At 45.2% G+C, this 12,890-nt stretch overlaps 1 protein-coding gene across 1 annotated transcript in view; it reads left to right on the forward strand.

Annotated features, from left to right (window-relative positions):
- Positions 1-12,890, forward strand: part of LOC8053420 (myotubularin-related protein 6) — a 30,014-nt gene that overhangs the window by 14,159 nt on the left and 2,965 nt on the right. The window contains exons 12-13 of the mRNA XM_029984335.3: positions 6,104-6,332; positions 9,506-9,642. Of these exons, the coding sequence (XP_029840195.1) occupies positions 6,104-6,332; positions 9,506-9,642 (366 nt within the window). The remainder of the gene's footprint in view (positions 1-6,103; positions 6,333-9,505; positions 9,643-12,890) is intronic.

Raw genomic sequence — 12,890 nt, forward strand, 5'->3', positions numbered from 1 at the left:
ACCTTGGCTTCAAAACACTTGGAGGCCGCTTAAGCTTCGCCTTTGCGATAGCGTTATCAGGTCCCGTTCGCATCGGCTTCTCATGCTCTTCCTGCAGGAAGTGCGGCGGACATGGTGGCCTAATTTTCATTTTGTCCTAGACTCGCGGGTTAATCCCACGCATCGAAAGTGATCCCAAAGTGACAACAAACGACCCCGCAGGAGCAGTTGTCTCGCGTTGCCGAACCTTGCACTCCCGGCGGTCAATCGTACAAGTCGCTTCACAAAATACGAGCGAATGCGAGTGTTATTGTCGTGGTGTTTTGTCTCCCGGCGGCCGAAACTTCCCCGAGCCGTCGAGTTAGAGAGGGACCCGCAGCAGAACGGGTGTCTCCCGCCCCCACCTCCGCCGAACTGCAACCTCCAGAATGGCAGCAGGCAATGGCATGACACTTCTACGTCGTCTTTGCGCGGAAATTGAGGAACCATATTCGAGGACGCGACACGGCACCTGGAGCGTGTCTCCGACTGGTGTGTTAACCGGGTCGTCTCCTAATCGTTTGGACCCTAGCTCGTCTGCTTTCCCTGTTTCACGCACTGGACTGTTTTGAACGACCCGGGCTCCTTCGTGGCTCTGTTTGCGGCTCTGCCAACAGATAGCAGCACTGACTACAGTTTAACCTCGATTTAACGAATCCTGATTTTACGAATTTCCCAATTTAACAAACAAATTCGGATTCCCCGCGCAGCCTATGCACGAAAAATGTCTTTTTCGATTTTACGAAGTTCCCGATTTAACAAAATAATTAGCGGACCCCCGCGACTTCGCTAAATTGAGGTTCAACTGTATTACCACAAAATGTGTTTTATCTTCTTTTTTTTTATTTTTTTTTTTAGAAAATTGTTACGGACGATTGACGCATAATAGCATCATGGACTGGCGTCGTAAACGAGTGAAACGCTGGGAGCGTTGCATGATATTTCGGTTACATATCATGTTTACTATATAATCTTTATATATAAGTATGTGAACTTTATAATATAATACTATATCAAACTTTATATATAAAGTTCAAGCTTCGGAGGGCTCAAACCTGGGTTGGTATGGTGGCAGTTAGATACTATGCGGAGCGCAAGTTTGTCCGCTTCTTCTGCAGGGGTTGTGGTGACCAGGGTGTCGAACCGGAACCGAACCGAACCGAAAACCGGAACAGAACCGTTATTTTTAGCCGAACCGGAACTGAACCGAACCGAAATCTTCGCCGCCATCTTGGAACTGAACCGGAACTGAACCGGAAAAAAATATAACGGTAACCGGTTCAAAACGGTTCACGGTATTTTTTTTTGTTAGTATTACAAATTTATTATTATTGGCACGTGTATTCCTCTACGTATTGATCAAATCGTCATATACAGAATTGCAATGTATAATAAATCCTGTTTTTTGCGGCGCTTTCTTATTGGCACTATGATTAGCCATGTGTCACAATGTCACGTGACGTCATGATGTCAAGACATGCTGTCAAGTAATGTCACATCACGTGACCCCGTGACGTCACGTGACTCACCGCGTTAAGTCGATTCGATATGAGGACGTCGCTAGATCTATTAACGTTGTTGATACCGTGACGTCACATGACATCACAACTTCGCACTGAGAGTCACGTGACACCATGATGTACCCGATTGTCATGATCCCGAGTCAAATGCTCTGGTTCATGACAACCAGTATCGCCAAACATTCGGGTAACGCTCGTGTTCAACTCAAAGATTATGATGGGCCTGAGTCCCACTAGAGCTAGAAACAGAAACAAACGAAAGCGACAAGCCTCAGACACATGCAGCATGTTCGCGATGGTACCTTTATACGGCTTTGAGTTGTTCGGTGCTCGCGAAGTTAGCACGAGTGTTTACAAGCCTGCAAATGGTACCATCGTGTGCATGATACTCGTGTTTGAGCATAGCCTTTATTCTACAAAGCCTGTCAAATCGCGAAATACTCTGGTTTAAGGCTGTCGTTTGTTTCTGTTTGTCGCTTTAGTGGGGCTCGGGCATTATAGCCCCACTAAAATTATATCTGAAGATCAGCCCATGCTCTCTGCTTTGCCAACCCTGCGTATGACTATGATAAACACTGACGGTGTATATATTAGGATCAGATCACGTGGCTGATAGTTCTAATTGTGAGTTGAGGAGGGGAAAGCTGTTTCATTTCTTTCTTTCGACTGTCTGCCATTTCGCGGAGGGGCAAACTAATGGATGCTTTTGCAAGTTATCAACGTCAAGGATTACAACTTAGCGGTATTTATTGAACTTAAGGTAAAAAAAAAAAGATGCTGCACGACCCATTTTACATGTATGCACACCATTGAGGCTCCCAAACATGTTTTCGTTATTGCTGAACTGCCTCAGAAAGTTGTCCCGAGAATAGAAGTGTTAAAGGGTCTAAATGTGACGTATTAGTCGGACGTTACATGGAACTATTAGTGTGTACGGGAGGGATACCTGAAAAGAAAGATCCTAGTGGCCTCACGGGGATAGCCGAACGTTGGCAGCCGCTCTAAGTCTCACAGGAGTGTCGCTCTCAAGTTCTCCAAATTTCGACCGCCCTGTATTTTGTTTAACCTTCACAGTTTGGTGCAAAGTTAAAGCAAGGAAGAATTACTGTTAACGAGTGACACAAATATAATTGTCGAGTGAACACCACTCAATACGGAGCAGGCAATCCCTGAGGAATTAAAAGTATCTTGAGGAGCAACTAAAAAAAAAGGGAGTGGGGAGGGGGGTAGTTTTAAAGCATACTGTGTCGTAAAGATTCCTCTGCCCAACATTTTCGGCGCAGACTAGAAAGCGTGGCCTGGAAACGATAGTGACAGATGGGTAGTTGGTACAACTTTTATTTGTAAAAACACTCTTGCCAGAAAGCACGTTTTCGTCGTGCCAGATACTCGCGCCGTGCCTAACGACGATGTACCAACAAGAAAAATGTGTGCCTCTCAAATACATAGCTTGCACTGAGCGCGAAACTTTTGCAGCGTGCATTTTGCCAAATCGGATTTGATTTTCTCAGCAAGAACAACTCGCAATGACAACCAGTATCTAGTGCGATTACGTCACGTGCAAACCATGTTAAATACTTCAGCTTTCTGGTGAAGTGCGACGTTCGCAACACCAGCAGTAGACGTCCAATGTGTAAAGTTGTGTAGTATTTATAGTAGTCTCGCGATGATATACGGCAGCCTAATGAAATGTTGGAGCACATGACTGATAAAGAACAGAGTCATGAAGTAAGGTCTCAAAACAAGTGCACGTAAAACCTAAGATAACATTAGCCTCCCGAGGTAGTATCCCGCGACGTTTCGAGCTGAGGCAAGCTGATGCCCAAAAGTGATTTATATTAGGATTCTAAAAAATCTTTGTTTGCCCTGCGCGGAATCTATGTTTAATTAGGAATATCATTTTATGCATTTCTATGCATTTCTTTTTGCAGTGAAGCGTTGTGTAAGGGATTATTTAGGAAAAATTGCGTGTCCTCTCCTTATTTCTGCACATTTCGTGTATTTGCCTTCCGATATATCATGTGACCACAGTGTTTTTTGGCATGCCCTGCAACCCACTATTTTACACTGCAAAACAGCTAACAAAAGCACGTTGCCGAAGACACAACAGCTGGCGTATTTTCGAGTATCGTCCTTCCGTGTCGGTCTCAGGCGGTTATGTGAACTTCATAAAGTCAAATTTATCGATGATAATAAAAATATACTTAATTCCTGTCTGAAGATTTGGCAGCATAGATAGAAGATTCTCACCTCCAAGATATATAAGTAAATGCGCCTTTAAATTATCTGAAAGATGTTCGGCAAATATTTTTCGCCGCTTTTGTCCTCTATAGACACGTTATAGGTGATTTTGAAAAGATTTAAATAATGCTTTTTTTTATTATTTTGAGGCTAATTTAAATAACTATATGTGTTCCTCACGCATATATAACTTCTCAAATATATAGAAGTTTATTATCGCGTTTTTTATGTGTTTTTACTATCGCCTTTTTTTACTGGAACGAATGGTGGAACTATGACGATTGCACACTTAAACTCTCAGAAAGTGTCCAATTAGGTAGCTTCCGAATTGAGTAGAGCATGAAATACCACTTTGTTCTATTTAACAAAAATCATCAATTAGCGAGGGTGATGCTTATTTGCAAATTAAATTGACCTGCATTTTGTCAAGAGCAAACCTCAACATCCAGGCTATGCCAGTTTATCCAATATAAGAAAATGTTCACATGGGTAAGCACTGTTTTAGGTCAGATTCGATCTCAGTACTAAGGTGCTCATAGGTTAGAGTGAACAATTTCAGCCACTCCTTTTCGCATGATTCGTCGCCCGCATCATGGTGCTGAGAGCAAACAATATGCTAGTTAGAAAAACAAGCATTGCGATTGTCGCGTAGTGTTCCTATAAAATATAGACTAGGACTTGTCCCGTGACTTTCGTGACATTTTGAAAATTATATTCCCTTAAGCTCAGTCGTCTCGTCATCATATATATATTGTGAAACGTATTCCGTAAAACACATTTCATGATATATATGGCGAAGAGGTGCCCATTTCATGACTGTATTCACTGTAATTAATTCCTTAGTTCAAGGGCAAAACCACGATTCACCATCTAATACTGCGACACAAAGTTGTACCAATCACGGGTATTTTAGGCAACCTACTTCACTTCCGAAAACATTTCGATTCAGGTACAATATATGTGACTCTGGTAAACGAAGGGATGTTGAGTCGTATAAACACGACGTTTCGTATGTTAATATAGATTTTCCTTTCTTGTTGTGTAGGAATAAATAACAGAATTTTATAATTTTGGTACCTGAGATTGAAACTGAATTGAACAAATAAAAAAAAAAAGACTATACTGTAAACGACTATTTTTCGTGGGCTCAATATTTCGCGATTTAGGTCAAAGCTGAAGTTTTGGAATAATTCGCGGGTTGTAATTTTCTCGACGCGGTGGAATCTCAATATAAATTTCAATCTGTTTACATTTTACCGAAATTGTTCGCTGGACCCATTTTTCGCGAATTGTAGGCGATTCGCGAAATTCTCAAAAATAGGTCCTCGCAAAAATCAGATCGTTTACAGCAGTTAGTTTCACGGCCTAAATAGCGCCTATTGACAGAACAACGCGGAAAATATATTCTCAATTTAGCGGTTCAAACCGGTTCGAACCGGTTCGAACCGGTTTGAACCGTTATTTTTTGCGCCCCGGAACTGAACCGGAACTGAACCGAAAGCCGTGAACCCGAACCCGAACCGAACCAATAAAAATATCGGTTCGACACTCTGGTGGTGACGTCAGAACGCCGAGCTCTGATTGGTTCTGATTGAAGGATAGTGGGTAGACCTCAAAGCAAGGTGCCTTGAGGTCTACCCACTATTCTTCATTCAGAGCTCGGCATTCTGACGTCACCACAACCCCGCAAAAGAAGCGGACAAACTTTACAGTATTTACTGGCTGTTGCAAGGCAGAATGCAGTGCAAAGTTTCATCTGTGTATATAAATTGTGAAAGAAATTATAGTCCTTTTTTTTTGGAACACTGACATTGTTTAGGAAAACTATTGTTGCTGCGTTGCTGTGCCAGCGTTTTTATTTAGAACTAAATAGCTAGTTCTGTCTTTGAAGGTATCAAACCTGCCACGCAATTGATGCTAATAAAAGGTTGCACAGAAGCCGGAAGGCGAAATAGGCGTCTTTTAGACATATGAATCTTAACATATACGCAGTGATAGGAATAAAAATGAAGGTGTGCCTATGCACCAAAAGTCCATTTTGGAGCAGTAAAAATCACTTTTGGAGCATAGGCACACATTTTTACTGCTCCAAAATGGACTTTTGGCTGCTCCAAAAGGTGCTCCCAAACGACTCAGTCCAATCACATCACTGTTTTGGTCAACATGAACAAGCTTGTGTAATTTTTTTTAAAATTTTGCTACCATTTTATTTGTGGTTAGAAATTTATATTGAAGGCCACAAATTCGATTTCGAAGACAACAATTAAACGGCTGAAGGTCAGAAATTCCTATAAGACTAAAACCGTTCTGCGGCTGGGGTGCAGCGCATAGCTCAGCTGAGGGACCTCCTGGGGCATGCTGACACCCCGAGCAAGGATATGGATTCTGTGATGGGAGATTCGCTGACCGGGGACGAGATTGACGGCTTCGAGACCAACGGCTCCTCCAAGCCGGCCTCGGAGGGGGCCGTGAGCGTGCGGGACTCTGGCTTCGGGGACAACGACACGGCCTACCAGGACGTCAGGGACCTCGAGATGAGGCTGCACAACTACAGTGAGTCCCCCATTGCCTCCCTGCGGGGCCGAGGCGTCCGGGAATAAAAACAAACTCTGCTGCACTGTCACGGGGGACACTACATTGCGTTTACCTTGGGACTTCGACGTGGTCTTACAGTTGTGTATCACTACTGCGTGATGCACGTTAAAGATCCCAGCCTAGCTGTGGTACTGCACTGGCTAAACTTCTCATCTACATTGTAAACCAGTGTTGCCACACCTCAAAGGCAGACAAACTTTACCCAGTATAAATCCCTTAAAAAAAATTGTTATTTTTTAACACTTTTTTTAGCTAGGTGTTTGGCATTTCGCGAAGCCCAAAAATGAAGCGTGGATAAAAGCATGACTGCGAGGCTCCACAGTGATTGGTTGATAGGTGGGAGAGGAGGGGCGAGGTGCTCGACGGTGGTTGGGTAACAGGGAGGTCATGTGACCATGGGTGAGGTGAAGAAGAGAGGTAGACTAGACAAGGCGGGTTAGGCCTCATTCACACAGCCGGCTCCTCGCCCCGTCCCGGCGCAAGCGCCGTCGGCACCTTGCCGAAGTCTGGACGATGTGGGGATGGTGGAGTGTTCGAACCAGCGGCGATGGAGCTGCCAGTGGTGGCTACGTGAATGGATGGATGCTGCAGCTGTGCCCTCCATATTGGGTGGTAGCTTGCGCCACCTAGCCTAAAAACCTTTCTGCAGCTTTCAAATTCTGCTTCTAACTTTTGTATCCCGTAAGACTGTACAAGTGGTATAACCCATTGATTTTATGCAACATTTCACACTTCCCTTGATCTCTCACCAATCTTGTAACCCCCTATTTGTGACTACTTTGTGGTGGCGTCGATCACCAAATTTAGCAGACGATGGGTGTCGCAACAACTGTTTTGTTCCTTGGAGCTTGCAATTGAGTCGGCTATAACGATCTTGTACGTCTGAAAACATTTTATTTGTCCCTACGTTTCGAAACAAAAACGACAAGACCCACTGCGAGCACGTTTCACATCAATCGCTTCTTATGCCACATTTCTTCCCCAATGATTGACCACCATATTTTTTTTCTTTGGCTGTTTTTCCTTAAAATCGCATTTACATCTATCTCAAAGGAACCGATGTGGTCTCGTCATTTCGAGCAGGAGCTCGGCGGTAAATCTAAGTTTTCGTATGCCCGTTGTTCAAGAGCCCTAAACATCGCACAATGCGCCCGTCGTCCCGCCCCTTCCTGCAAAGAGATTCATTGACTTCATCATTGGGGGTTGGAGCACAGTACGGTCTTTCCCCTCTTGTCACCCAACTTTTGAGAATCCGCCAGATTGAGCAGAAGTTTTCTATTCTGAGATTGGCCTTGGCCCGTTGGAGCGGGACTCCAGTGCCCCCCCGTCTCCCATCAGCGTCGGAGACGTAGAGCATAGCCTTTCGGAGCGCTTCGGGTCCGGCAACAGGATTTGGGCCCCACACCGGTCCGAAAACCCTCTTCCCTGAGCTCTCGCCGGGACGGGGGGAAAACGGCTGTGTGAATGAGGCCTTAGAAGGTTCTGGAAGATCACCAGGTGTTTCATTTCAAGGGTACACATGCCACGCATTAAATTATCCAATGAAAAGTGCCGCGATCGTTCTGGTTGAACAGGCTAGACGTGCTGCTAAATGATATAAACATTTGTGGTGCTAGGACGTTTCACGTATGCAACACAATTGCCTTGCAATTTTCCACATTTTTTTACACGCTTTTGTTACTTGAGTGGTGCAAGCTTGTCCTGATCGGAAAACAGCCTCCGAAGGCACTTCGGAAGACTTGGGCAGAGGGTTTGTTCTTAATAGAAAATTAGGTAAAGATTATATCTTTTCTGTGATGTTGCTGGGACAAAGTATTGTCCTCAAGAGAACCTTATGCTTGGGCAGAGTTGTCGTCCTGGAAGGAATCTTGCAACCATTTGTGCAGAGGGGAGCGTAAGTACCACGGGAGTTGTACTTGAAAGAACCTTGTTTTTTGGGTAAGGGGTTTGTCTTGAAAAGTATTGGCACCTCAAGAAGCACGCTACAAATACCTTCTTGCGAGAGCAAGGGTTCTGGAGAGAATTGGGAAAGGGGTTATTGTGCAGGGGTTGTTAGCACTACACAAGTCATGCTACGAAGTAGTACCCTGTGCTTGGGCAGAAGAGTTGTCCTGGAAGGAACTTTGCAAGCAGTTGCCCCAGGCTGAGTACTATTGGTACTATGAGGGGCAATACTGCCATAAAGCAGGAAGAGTTTGGAGGGCTGTGCAAAAGGAGCATGTCCCAATTTTCCTGACCTGTAACAGAGCACAGACAACCTGCGTTAATTCAACCTCGATTAATTTCTTTTATCATTTAATTCGACTCTGTTCAGAAGTCGCGTCAAATGCCCATACATTTCTATAGAAAGAAAACTTGTTATTTCGATCTTGAAGTATAAAATATGGGTTATTTCGACGTGCCGTCGGCCAGTCCGTCAGCCGCGCTCAGCGATCAACCGCACCGATGAGCACAATCAACTGCGCCCGTCAGCGAAAAAAAAAAAATATTTTTAAATATTAAAGTGCGCGTCGAATTGCAAAAATAGAGAAAAAGAGAGCACATGTTCCGCCGCCGTAGGAGATACATGGCCGCTGCGATCGTTGTGCAACGGTGTACAGTGGCTGGTTATAACAATGTTAGCCGACCTGATCTAAAGCGCTGAATATTCAGAATTTTTCACGCATCTTTTAATTCGACTTTCAAATAATTCAACCCAATTTCGCATGTCCCCTTTAAGGTTGAATTAACGGAATTTAACTTATAAAAAGAGTTGTGTTTGAAAGTACCCTGCACTTAAATGAAGGCTTCGCTACGTTTTCAAGCTTTTCTCTTTCAAGAAATGTCAATTGTTCTTGATTGGTGTGGAAGCCTACCAGACCTTGCAAACAGTATTGGAGCTTATTTAAGCGGTGCTTAAACAAGAAATGTGTTTTACTTGGGGGCGGCAGGAGCCTGGGGAAACCGTCGGGAGAGTGTGGTACCCTAGGTTCCTAGGGACCCAGTTTCAGAACCCGTGCTCTAAAGAGGAGGCTAGGTGCAGGATTTATTCTGATAAAAGGACCTGTGCCCATTTTAAGAAGCTTAGAGGAGAGATTCATGCTGAAGTCCCCTTTTACATAATTTTTTTGTTGTCTTTTTTTCACTTTTAGAATCGGGAGATGGTTTCGATTCTTCAGTGGTTCAGAAGCTGATGGAGGAATTTGAGTCTGTGGCCCTGGACTGGAAGTCGTTCAGGAACATCAAAGAGTGCCTATGTTCGACGCCCTTCGATCGTTTCAGGAGAAAGGTCCGTGGGATTGTCCTCCCTTCGTACCTCCCCCTTGCCTGCTTGCACTAATGAATGCCCTGCATGGATCACGCTTTTGTTCTGCCCCTCTCCAGCGAGGCCTCTTTGCTGTTCTGTTGCACCATACCATCGGCGTGCACTAACCAGCCCTCTTCATTAGTGCTTTTGCGGTAAAATTCAAAATAAGGTAGTGTCGTGGGAAGATTTGTCGTTCTAACGCTGGTTCACATTTGGTATAAACTTGTTATACAGACCTTAATAGTGATGATTATCTTGGTCCGTTGTGAAAGGAGCATGCGCATTGCAGATGCTCTTTACTAGAGACTAACGTTCGTTATGACTGAAGTCTGTTCTAGCCAGCGAGACTGACGAGATGCGAATGCATAACAAAGGACTGGGGCCCTATGTTGCACTTTTTGGACTCCCACGGCGACTAGGGAGAAGGAGGTGACGTCAACGACGCAGCAAACGCAGATTGGATGTTGACAGAAGAAAACAAAGAAAAAGTGAACTTTGTTTTCTTCTGCGGAAACTTGTCATCAGCAACTCTCACCAGTCAACATCCAATCTGCGTTTATTGCGTTGTTGACGTCGCTTCCTTCTCCCTAGTCGCCGTGGGAGTCCAAAAAGCGCAACATAGGGCCTCTGGTTTATTAAAACTTCTGAACTTTGAAACATAGCGATTTGTTATCCAGCTGTACCAATGATCGTCATCAGTGCGCACTTTGGGTCGTACAAGGCTCTTGAGGCGCCAAGTGCGACGACAGCACTTCGCAGAAAGGATGCCGTCGCTACCGGACCAAAGCCTTGCAATGTTCAAAACAACTGCTGTCGAAGAGTCCACCATATAATAGAATGGTGAAATACTTACAAACTCCTTAATATAGTCCATTATACCCAAATGTACATTATAACAGAACCTGTAATAAGTACCGTTGGCTCAACGGCATAGATAAGAAGACCAGCCAAACTTCACAAATCTGTATGTTAGAGCCGAATGTCTGTTGTAACCAGACCTGTTGTAACTTTGTGGTTGAACGCGACCGAGCGCATTTTGCCCGCTCGTGGCCACTGCACGCTAGCACCATCTATGAGGTGGCTCCGGAACACTTCCAATATCTCCGTGTAACTAGACCGAAGGTTTTGCTATGGTGCCTGGAACGTGTCTCTAACTGGTGTGTTTACTGCGTCCAAAAAAAGTTGGTCCCTCGATTTCTGCCCGATGACGTCGTAGAAGTGTCACGCTCTCGCCGGTGGCAATCCTGGCGGTGTCCCAGCAGTGGTTGTGTATGTGGCAGACGCCTGTTCTGCTGCAGGTCACTCTCCACTGTGGCAGTCCACGGAAACTGCGGCAGCCAGAAGTTGGGACGCCGTGACGACAGCGGCACTCACGTTCGGTTTTGCTACTCGCAGCTTCTCGTTGGCATTTCTACGACCAACGGCCAGGATTGCAACATGGACAGCATGACACTTCAGCTTCTCTGATGTCATTTGTTGCCACTTCAGGACGAATTTTGATGTACGGGCAGCAAGGGACGCTAGACACACCAGTCGAAGATGCGATCCGGTCACCATAGTTTTGCCGCATCTGCGAGATGAAATCTATGCACTATCCGTGGAAGACGGACGCGGTGAAAGACTGATGCCTAAAAAATTAAAGAATTACATACACGGATCAAAAGGTGTTCTGGAGCTACCCAATAGGTGGTGCCAGTGGGTTCTCTTGTCGCAAGTGGTCACAAGCGAGCACAACGCGCTCGGTCACAGACGTGCGAACCAGCCTTTAGATGCAGAAGGCTAGATGCTGCCGAGGCGAGCATGAACGGTGAAGCTTTTCGAAGAACAATCCAGCACCGATTCACACATCCGGCAGAATCCCGAGGTGCTCCTCACAGCTTCTGCAGGTTGCCAATGCTGGTTTAACGATGGACCAGCTGTGCCGGGAGTTGCGGAGACGAGTTTCAGAAAATATCTGTTCGAGCTTGCCGCGATTCTCGGTTCCGCCGAGGTATCGTGTTATTTTGCGAGTCGATTCGTGTCGGGAGATTGCCCCATTCAAATACCATGCCTTAGCTCTCTATGACTGAGAGTAATCTCATTTTCAGAACAAGATGATAATTAAAAAACGATCGGGGTATTTCTGTGGACAGACTTAAATTTGAATTTTGCTCACGATTTTGCTCTTATTGATCGGCAAGACCCTTTGAATAATTCTTTTTCTTTTAATTCCATAATTCCATATATTTAATTTCAGTTTGTCTTTAGCAGTGACCTCATTTTCGTGCCGTCTGCATTCATTGCATACTGCTAAGAGGCCGCCCTTGTGTAAGCCGAGTACTGTGCATGCTCGTGCAATAGTTAAGTTGTCCCCCGTAATTTTTAAGAAAAAGGGGAAACAGCCAGAGCAGTACCTCTTCATTAAGCTTTGTCTCAATCCGTCGCCTCTCATACTGCAACTGCAGATGTTCATAAAGTACCGTCTTGAGTAGTTGTGCGTTATGCCGGAGGCAAACCTTCCAAAGTTACTATATGCTTGGGCTCGTAACTTTTACCATACACAACGTTAAGCTGCGTCATAAGAGTGTTGGAAGCTAGTGCAGTTGCTAGGTGCTTGTGTGGGCTGCATGCTTTGTTTATGCCTTTCAGTATTTAAGTGCTTTTTTGTGCATGGCACCTATACACGTAGAAGATGTGCCGTAAAATCCAGAGCAAGCGCCCACGCAAAAGTTGGAGATAGTCGCAAATCGGCGGGGATGAGTGCTCATTTGGTCCAAGAGCAGAAAAGCAGAAAGGGCATGTGGTAGGGTAGACTGTTGTTTTACCAGACGGAACAGTGTAGGAGCAATATAAGGGTCTGGCAAAACCCCCAATTTTTCAAGCAACCACGCCACTCTTGTCAAGTTTGCTTTGCGCCGGCATTCTGGCGTGAAGCTTTACCGCTTTACACCGGCGCACGGACTTAAAGCTTCATCGCTTTGCATTGGCTTCACAGAGAAGCAGACGATGCTGAGGAGAACCTCGGTCAGCTCGGAAGTTTAGTGGAGTGGGTGCTTGATGCGTCTATTGCCTATTCGCAACTCCAATGTCCTACAGATGGTGGAAGAGACTGGCATAGATTCTCCAGGAATTCCCGCGCGCCCGCTCGCCGACGCTGGTCACTGTGCTAAAATTAATTTACTGGCTACCGATCGAAGCGGTCAACGCAAGAGCGTATCACAGGTGACTGAGATGTTGACGTACATTAAGAA

Source organism: Ixodes scapularis, unplaced genomic scaffold (assembly GCF_016920785.2).
Source record: "Ixodes scapularis isolate PalLabHiFi unplaced genomic scaffold, ASM1692078v2 PGA_scaffold13__105_contigs__length_92229423, whole genome shotgun sequence".
Classification (NCBI taxonomy): domain Eukaryota; kingdom Metazoa; phylum Arthropoda; class Arachnida; order Ixodida; family Ixodidae; genus Ixodes; species Ixodes scapularis.